This window comes from Solanum lycopersicum, chromosome 9, assembly GCF_036512215.1.
Source record: "Solanum lycopersicum chromosome 9, SLM_r2.1".
Classification (NCBI taxonomy): domain Eukaryota; kingdom Viridiplantae; phylum Streptophyta; class Magnoliopsida; order Solanales; family Solanaceae; genus Solanum; species Solanum lycopersicum.
Genome location: NC_090808.1, coordinates 62,853,534 through 62,863,147, shown reverse-complemented (window position 1 = coordinate 62,863,147; position 9,614 = coordinate 62,853,534). Strand labels below are relative to the sequence as shown.

The 9,614-nt window shown below is 33.0% G+C and overlaps 1 protein-coding gene and 1 long non-coding RNA gene across 3 annotated transcripts; one reads left to right on the top strand and one right to left on the bottom strand.

Annotated features, from left to right (window-relative positions):
• Positions 1 to 2,641: 2,641 nt before the first annotated feature.
• Positions 2,642 to 7,312, top strand: LOC138338127 (uncharacterized). The gene is made up of 2 exons (XR_011211471.1): positions 2,642 to 2,810; positions 6,725 to 7,312. It is a non-coding gene; the product is annotated as an uncharacterized lncRNA (long non-coding RNA).
• Positions 4,473 to 8,598, bottom strand: LOC101244708 (protein FLUORESCENT IN BLUE LIGHT, chloroplastic-like). Of its 2 annotated transcripts, none has more exons than NM_001346017.1 (4): positions 8,239 to 8,598; positions 6,913 to 7,075; positions 5,429 to 5,749; positions 4,473 to 4,928 (listed from the first exon to the last, which is right to left on the bottom strand). In NM_001346017.1, exons 1-4 carry the CDS (start codon positions 8,515 to 8,517, stop codon positions 4,726 to 4,728), a joined length of 966 nt encoding a protein of 321 aa, NP_001332946.1. In that variant the 5' UTR covers positions 8,518 to 8,598; the 3' UTR covers positions 4,473 to 4,725. The 2 variants fall into 2 exon arrangements, with proteins under 2 accessions (NP_001332946.1, NP_001332947.1); NM_001346018.1 differs by having other exon boundaries at positions 6,913 to 7,063.
• Between the last annotated feature and the right edge of the window lie 1,016 nt (positions 8,599 to 9,614).

Here is a 9,614-nt window from a genome sequence, read left to right as displayed (position 1 = left end):
TCATCCAAAATAATATTACACCAACTTTAAAGGTAGTTCGTTCACAAATGGGCGAACTACAATTTCTTTTATTTCTTTCTTTATATATCTTTCTTTTTCATGTGACATATTTTTTTCTTTCTCACGTGAACTATCTTTTTCTTTCTCACGTGAACTATATCTCTTCCACTCCACAATCTTTCATTAGTCTTCTACTTTTTTATACTTTATATTTTGATTTTTTAAAATTTGATTGTGATGTCTCAACTATTCTGAAAGTTAGTATATTCAATTGTACACCTTTGAGCTAGCTCTTATTCTTGGAATAACATAACAAGAAAATTGCTCTATTGTCTTTGTGTTTTACGAAAAATAATAATAATAATAATATAGTGAAATATCAATGGTTTAGTGTTGCCTAAAAAGACTTACTCGTAAGGAAAATATGACTTACATCATTGATGAGCACATTAAGTGTGGCAAAGCGCTCAACGCGCTTTGAGCGTCACTTCAAGGCTTCAGCGTGCCTCAGACAACACTAGGAGGATACAAATTAGGGTAGAAGATTGGTCGATAAAATTTCATCCATACTATTCTACTACTATATGTTGTTTTTGTTATTATTTGTTGTCCCTTGTACTTCCATTACGGCTTTTTCTAGACTATTTTTGTCTAGAGCCAAGGGTCTATAGGAAACAGCCTTTCTACCTCTAAAGTAGAGGTAAGGTGTGTGCACTCTACCCTAAACTGACTCCACCTTACGTGATTACTCTAGGTATATTGTTGTTGTTGACTGGTAAACATTAATGAAATAACTGATTCTGCAATTCCTTCTAGGAATCTACTGAAACTTAACGAACAAACAAAGTTACTGACCCTGCATTTTCCTTCTAGGAATATGTTAGAAACTTAATGAACCAACAAAGTTATTGATCCTGCATTTTCTTTCAGGAATCCAGTGACAAGCCATAACACCAATTCCATTGGTAATATCTGTTCGGATGGCAGAATTACCATCTTACATTAAGAAACTGTAAACACACTAAAAAAGAATTTTCTTCTTTGGATCCAATAGTTGCAGATTGACACAATTTATGTTTTCTTTTTGAGAATTTGGGCAAGTTTACAACTTATTACGACAATTTTCAAAAAGTCCAACCATAAAAACTAGGAGATCATTCCCAACATTACTTACGGCTTGGACGTTTCATATTTCGGCAGAACTTGCTACTGCAATGGCAGCTAAATGCTTCTACTGGATGTTCAAGATCATCAAAATCAATACCATAATCCCGCAAGAGCCAAATGTAAAGTTCATCAAGCAGATAATAAACAAATAGCAAAGCATATATTCTGAAAGATATGGAGGCACCTTTTTGTATCTACCAGGCAAACACTCACAGCACAAAAAGATGAGGAGAATTTCATTGTGCTTAACTCTTTATGATTAGAGCAACCTAAAACACAAACTTCATTTTCATATCATTACAAGCTCTAATGTATTAAGAGAGAAAGAAATTAACCAAAATTGAGAAGCATCTATCTATCCTTTCTTTGAAAAGCAAATAAAGACGTGACTTGATAAAAGAAAATAAATGCATTATACACAACATATATAGATGGCAAAGTATTTATCTAAATTGAATTAACAACCCAAACTATTCACCTTATTGCCCTTTGTTCTATTTACTCAACCATTATTGATGGTATCAATATGCTCTGGTAGTATCAAACAGTAATTGAACACCCAAACTATTCACCTTATTGCCCCTTGATCTATTCACTCAACCATTATTGATGGTATCAGTATACTCTGGTAATATCAAATTGTAATTGAACAATCTTTCACTGAGACACTGTCTCTTCCTCCTTGATGTCATCAAAACAAACACTTTTTGAACCCAGACACCAAAAATGACCCTCGGTAAAAACATACTAAAACAGATTAGTTTGCTCATATGGGTGAACTATAACTAACATCCCTTAACCCCATCATCCCCGTTAAACTCCCATTTCATCTAAAATAATATCACACCAACTTTAAAGGTGGGCGAACTACAGTTCCTTTTATTTCTTCCTTTATATATCTTTCATTATCATGTGACCTATATTTCTTTCTTCCTCACGTGAACTATATCTCTTTCTTTCTCATATGAATTTATATCTCTTTCTTTCTCACGTGAACTATATCTCTTTCACTCGACAATCTTTCATTAATGTTCTACTTTTTTATACTTTATATTTTGATTTTAAAATTTGATAGTTATGTCTCAAACCATTCTGAAAGTTTGTATATTCAATTGAATCAGATGTTTGTAAATGGAAAGAGTATTGTAAAATGAGAACATCGAGAACTCCAAGAAATCCTGCTCGTAAGTTTGGGAATTGTGTGTTTAAGGGTGAGATTATATCTAAGTATCTCGGTTGTAATATATTTTTTTTATATAGAGGACCATAAGCCCCCCAACCTATAGCTGGATTCTCAACTACATGCTCATACTTTACGAGGATCCTATTCCCCTCCCCTCCCCCCCCCCTCCCGAACATTTTTGTATATATTATCTCGCCCTTATATTTGACATGCCCACATAAACCAAATATAAAAAAATGTTTGTTTACACGCGCTGCCATGTATTAGCAGGACCACAAAGCTCTAATTTTCCTGTAATCTTTTCATTTTCCTCTTTCTTTCTCTAAACCCTAACCTTTTTTTTATCAGACCAAATTCACCCTACTCTCTTCATGATCTGAGGTTTCGTTCCAATCGAAGTTTGTTGGGAGGGTTGTGGAAGGTTTGTTTACTAGTTATTCACCTATTTATGTGAGTAAAGGTTAGTTTTTTTAAGTTCTTTACTAGCGATTTTGAACGATAATGATGATTGTGTTTGATTAGGATTATGAAATTGACCCAAAAAAAAAATGAAGAGCAATAATTGGGTTTTAGTATTATTGCATTCCATTGTTCAATTTATACCATATTATCTTCATATTGTTAACCATATGGTGTTTTTTTTCTTGTTTAATGTTATATATGTTCGTAATGATACTATTTATACCATATTATCTTCATATTGTTAGCCATGTGGTGTTTTCTTTCTCGTTTAATGTTATATATGTTCGTAATGATACTATGGTGTAGTAAGTTTACAATTTTCGTGATCATTTCGTTATAACGATAATATTTTCATATTTACCTAGTGTGTGCGTGTTTAATGTACAATGTGTAGTTTAATTGTTCTCTGTTCTTTCATTCCATTCAAGTAGGAGATGAGTGGGTTTACTTTGGTTACCTTAAGATGGTATCGTGTGGGGCTTTTAGATTTAACTAGTGCCCACCCTTATATATTGATTGTCCACTTGTTAAATCTAACACCCCACCATGATACAATCATAAGGTAACCAAAGTAAACCCACTCATCTCCTACCTGAATGGAATGAAATTTCATATCATGAAGAGAATGGGTGAATTTAGTCCGATAGAAAAATGGATAAAGTTTAGAGAAAGAAAGAGGAAAATGAAAAGATTAAGGGAAATTTTAGAGTTTTAGGGTCCAATCAATACGTGAAAGCGCGTGTAAACAAACATTTTATTATATCCGATTTATGTGGATGTGTCAACAAATAAGGGTGGGATAATATCTGAGTAGTGTTTTTACTGAAGGACTGATTCCTCCTCTTTGGTACCATTAGATTATATATATACTTTGCTGGTATTAAGTAGTAAATTCGAATTAATAGTTAAAAATAGGAATTGAAAGTAAGGAATAGCCGATTGTAAACAGTTTCCGTTTTTGGACTACAAATGTTCTTTTTCCTATTATAAAAGCTTAAGATTTTGCCCTTTATTAAAGTGGGCTCCACATTTTTCTATTTTCGAGATAACTATCGATTTATTTTATATTTAATTTAGAGGTGCGGAGATTGAGAACTAGGGTAAAGGATAGATAGTCTGTCCAAATATTTCCTTACTTCTTTAGGAGTATTATTCAATATTGACATATATCTTATTCTTCAATTTTTATTACTATCCATTGTTCCATTTGTGTTGTCTATCTTTCTATTTTTCGTTGTCCTTATTTTTCTTCCAATTTTGTTTTGGTTGCACTTCTTTTGAGCCAAGAATCTATTATTGACAACCTCTTTCCCCACAAAAATAGCAATAAGATTAACGAATATCGTACTTCTCAAGTGTCACCTACATATATTATACCTCCTCAAATCTCAGTTGTAAAATTACCTTGTTCTTCTAGGTTTCTAAACATTAACATAAATTTTTGTTTAAATGTGGTTACATAACATTGTTTTGCAAACTTAGCCAAGTTAGTGTGAATTTAATTGATTGCTCTTAAGCATTAATTATTGTTTAGCTGGTTAGCCAAGTTAAGTCATCATGAGACATGTTAATGGGATGGACTGTTACTGAACAATCTCTATGCATTGTCCATTCCATAGTCAAAAGTGCTGCTAAATATTCACTTTCTAAACATCATTTGTTTCCCCAAATCCAACTTTCACATGTAAATTAAGCTGACAATTCTGAATACCAGCTATCGGTGATGAGTTCACCCTCGAGACGCCAAAAATGTAACAGACAAAGCTAAAAACAGAAGAAACCAGTGAATGATATATGCAAGAGAGAAATACACCAAGAGAAAGGACCTAACTTCTAAACATTTTACTTGAAATGCATGAACATGAAGAAATTTCCGCAACAGAAAGATATGCATGAGTCTTTCTGTAGATGGCTTAGTCACTCTGTAGCCTTGCAATGTATTTGTCATAGTATTTTGCAGCTCGTTCTATGTCTCCAAGCTCGGTATAGCAATCAGCTATTGCTCCATAAGCTTCTGTGCTGCCAGACTCCTCCCCATTTCTTCCCGAGATATCAAGAACCATAGAGTGGTATTCAATCGCTTCCTTGTACTTGCCCTGCCTTTGTAACGATGCCCCTGAGAAAGAGGTGAACCTTTGAGGGTCATTACGTCGTGACACAAACATATACTAGAAAGAGAAACAACAGTAGGTTGAAGCAAAGTCTCTTTTAATAAGTAAATTTAACAAAATCTCTACATCCAACTTCTGGCGGGATTTGGCACTTTCTTCCATAGATTAAAAAGAAAATGAGCCAAGAAAAAAGAAGCAACATGACTCTGTGACACCAAGAAATTAGGAATAAATGACAACAAGAAATATGGTTAAGACAGGATCTCATTCCCAGGGAACATACTCGTTACATTATTTATACATAGACAAGCAACCACAAAAATCATCTCCAGAAAATTCTTGCTAGATCAAAGAAGACAAAAGATGCATGCATGTGTAATTCCAGTCAATGCAGGGTCACATGCAGAGGAGATTTCTATTCGACTAACTTCACAAGTCCTTTACTGTCTAACCAAGTTCAACCAAGATAATATTAGGCTAAACTAAACAAGGAGATCTGACATACCTAAGCCCCTCGCTGCCTTCTTTTCCTCTATAGGGTCTTTTAGGTCCTGTGCAAGCTTAAGAGCTGTTTTAAACTCCAAAAAAGCCTTTTCTAGAGCTTGATTTCTCAGAAAATTCTTCCCACTTTTCAAGTGAGAAATTAATTCCTCCTTTTTTGGATCAATAATCACTTCACTTACTGAAATCTTACCACCAACAGGAGCATAACTTAAGGTAGGTGCATAGGACTCTATATTGGCTTGCCTTCTAAGCGCTGTATTAATCTGGCGGAGCTGCTCATTTAACCGCTGCAGTTCCGCTTTTCTCTGACGTGCAAGTAGTCCTGAAGTACAATCAAATGAACGCACACACATACTTGTGTCAAAAGGTGGAGCAAAAAAAAGAGTAAAACCAAGGAAAACTATGAGAAATAACACGGGGAAAATATAATTAAGATGTGTATAAACATTATTGCACCGAGCCCCTATTTGTAGTCATATTCTAGAAAATACATGCTAAATTTTTTTTCATGTGGGACACTATATACATTTATGAATTACCCCCCCCCCCCCCCCCAAAAAAAAAAACCTCAAGCTAGTGAGGGACTTGTCAATTGTAGTGAAGACATTTTTAAAACGAGATCTCATTCACTCCTACACATATTCACCCATTTTAGCACAAACACTTCATTCCGTTGTACTCAGAGTTGACTCAAACTTGAAATGTTTTATTTACAAACAAACATTTCAAATTCCCATCTTTTTTGCCAATCCAAAAATATAAGAAAAAAGGAAGAAGAGAGGAAATCTTTAGACAATAAGGATCTTTTCTGAACAGTTTTTGAATTGTCCCAAAAGACAACATATTAAATGTAGAGTGAAATGAGCACAGACGGATCAGATTAGATATTGAGGATCCATATGTCAACATTAACAGGTTTGGGATTTACACAGTTCTTGTTGACAAGTTCTTTAATTGGCTTATTTTTATAGCTAATGGCATCTTTAATGGTCATTTCCACAAACATACATAGGCTCATTTGTAAACCTCATGGATAACTAAGATTTTTATCTAGTGTTCTGGCAGATGAACTGCCAAATGAAATGGCCATATTAACTCCGGGAATCTATACTGCAATGTACTTTAATGCATCAAAAATACTTGAACTTCTTTTCATTTAATCCAAATTCTGTCTCATATCTGCATGTACTATTTTTGACTTAGCTTTGTGAAGAAGTATGGCAATGCAAGTCAAACGTAACTTGTCTTATGATCATCCAAGTTACTTGCTTATGTAATCTTTTAAATGCCTCAACAGAAAAAGTGTAGTTTCTGCATCATATGAGATGCAATTTTGATGTGAAGTTTATGTCCATGCTCTATACTTAACTTGGGGTCTATGATCTAGAGTTCCATCCAGCCACAATGACTTTCTGTCATTTCAAAGTTGAATACTCCGAACTATGCAATAAAGCAATGGCAGTGCTAAACTTAAAAGTACCTTACCTCCCACGGTGGCCCCAACAAGGGCAACAAGAAGTAATAATGGCATATTGGAAACAGAAGTATCGGCTTCACATGTTTGAGCCAAGGCGTCTAAAGGTGTGGTCATCATCAATGCATTAGTCACGATTAATGCTGCTGCAGGGTGTCTGAACTGCAAAATATCCTGCCATGTGTATAACAATTGAAATTGAACAAGAAAAGGAAGCCAAGAAATTAATTCAGCTAGTGCCTTTTTGCTAATTACTGATTGAATACGTTGCATTTTCCACTAGAATAACATGAATTTATCTACTGTAACATGTAGTAAGAACAGAACAGAGCCAGCAAACAAGTGTGTACACAGATAATGAATGGTTTAGAGCAAGAGAAATGGTAGTGAAATGACATCACTTTCAGTCTATAACATGTCTTCCCCAGGTATTACGTAGTGACGAGCAATTTAGACATGGCTTTAGTAGAGAGTATCTTACAAAAGTCTTTTTGACAGTTTAGCTTGATGGCCAGTGAGGCCAATACTGCAATTATATGCATATTCACCAGCTAAATTTAAAATCATTGCATACATCTATCACCTAGTAGTTGTGATATTTCTTGGGAAATTAATCTATGTGACAACAACTACAATCAATCTGTTGTTAATTCCCTCAGTGATATTGAAGCTCTTTCGTATCGTTGATTAGCATTATTGAACTTTTAAATATGCTTCAAACACAATGAAAACCTCTCATCTTTTTTTCAATAACAACAGACAGATTAAGGCCTTTCTTCTTCTTTTTACAGTTCATATACGGATTAGCTCAGAAAAATTGAGTAGCCTCTCTAAAATACTTTAAAATGAAACTTATTCTTCACTTTTCTAATAAGATTCAACAACAACAGCTACTATATACCCACTGAAATCCCTCAAAGTGGTGTCTAGAGACCTTACTCCTACTTCAGTGTAGAGATGTTGTTTCGATGAACTGTCAGTTCAAGATAAAACAGCGCAGAGCAACAAAAAAACAGAACAAAACTAATATGATATTCGAGGTACAAGTAATCAACAAGTAGTAACAAAAATCCAACTACATGAGCAATACTACGGTTACTAATATGCACAGACAGCAAACAACAGACACACTGTTAGCTAGCTAGTTAACCTTCTACCCTAATCACTATCCTCCACACTCTCCTAAAACTCCACCAAATTTCCCCAAAAGGTTCAAAACCTTCACATTACTCGCCAATCGAAAAACCAAAACAAAAAGAACCAATTTTGCAACAGACCCATCAACCAAAACCTTGATATAAACAACCCCAAAATCCTAAAAAGCAAAATTCAGTCACCTCGAAATCAATATGGATGCATCTTGCACCTTTCTTGGTATGTCTGTAGAAAAGCTTCTGCGGTAGAGCTTTTCCCCATTTACTACTGAACTGCCCAGACTCCAAGAAAATACATTTGACATGACCAGATTTGAAAGGATCATATAGAAATTGACTCTGTGAAAGAAGCCATTGTTGTTTCATCATCATCTTCTTGAAAATTGCTTTAGCTTTGATGATTTTTCTATGTGGTCTGAGGATAAGATTTTGCGTTTTCCCTTTTGCTTTTGCCGATTGCATAATTGTAATTATTGGAGTATTAGTAACAAACTTCAACTTATAATTAACACTAATTCAAACTTTGAGTACGTAATTATCCACAGTATCTTAAAACCACGGCTATGAAATATATTTTAGCTCAACATTCTTCAATGTTATTGTTTATTGCTTATTACTCTTTCTATTTCCATTTTTATTTGTCGTGTTAAGCTTTTTGAAAGTTAATTTAATTTATTTTTGAAGTTAAATTAAATTATATTATTTTTTAAATAAAAAATTAAATATTTAAAAATTATATGAAAAATTATACATTGTAATTTTTACATATTAATATGTTAAAAAATATATCTTAAAATGTTAGTTAAAATTTTTGAAGTTTAACTCTAAAAATGAAAAATAAGACAATTTATAGTAGATGGAGTATTGGATAAAGCTATTGAAAAAGTTTCAATTATCTTTAGAAGTCCAATAGATTGACTTAAAAAGTGGATTTTAAATTAAAAATAAAAATAAAAAGTATAACTTAAATAACTTTTTAGTAAAAGAAAAATAAAAGGATGAGAGATTACTTTTAATTTTTAACTTTTTAAAAAGTTATTTTTAATTTATTTTTGACTTTGTCAATCACTTTCAAAAACTAAAAACTGAGTTCAATCAATTTAAGTCAATCCAAACATGCTTTAACTATTAACTTAGGGGGTTAAAGTAGGGAGGAATTCTAAAAAATATCCCAACATAAAATATTACATCACGTAGTTATATCTTCGATTTATACAATATCTTACGCCATTAAATTCGGAGAAAATATTGTACATAATGTGTTTAACCCTTATGGAAATATATATAAAAATGTTTATATGTAAATATGAGTTAAATCGGATAACATATACATATTTTCCTCGGTGGACATAGAGTGCAGGTTTCTCTTAAAACAATTCATCATTCTATACTATTAAACTAATGAATAACTTTCACAAATAGTAAACGTAAAAATATATTTGTATGTTATATCTATAGTTTGCATAATTGCGCTTCATACCAAACATAAATATGTATATTTCGCTATACATATATAAAAGAAAGCAGTTGAATAATATGTTTCTGTTTCAGTATACATA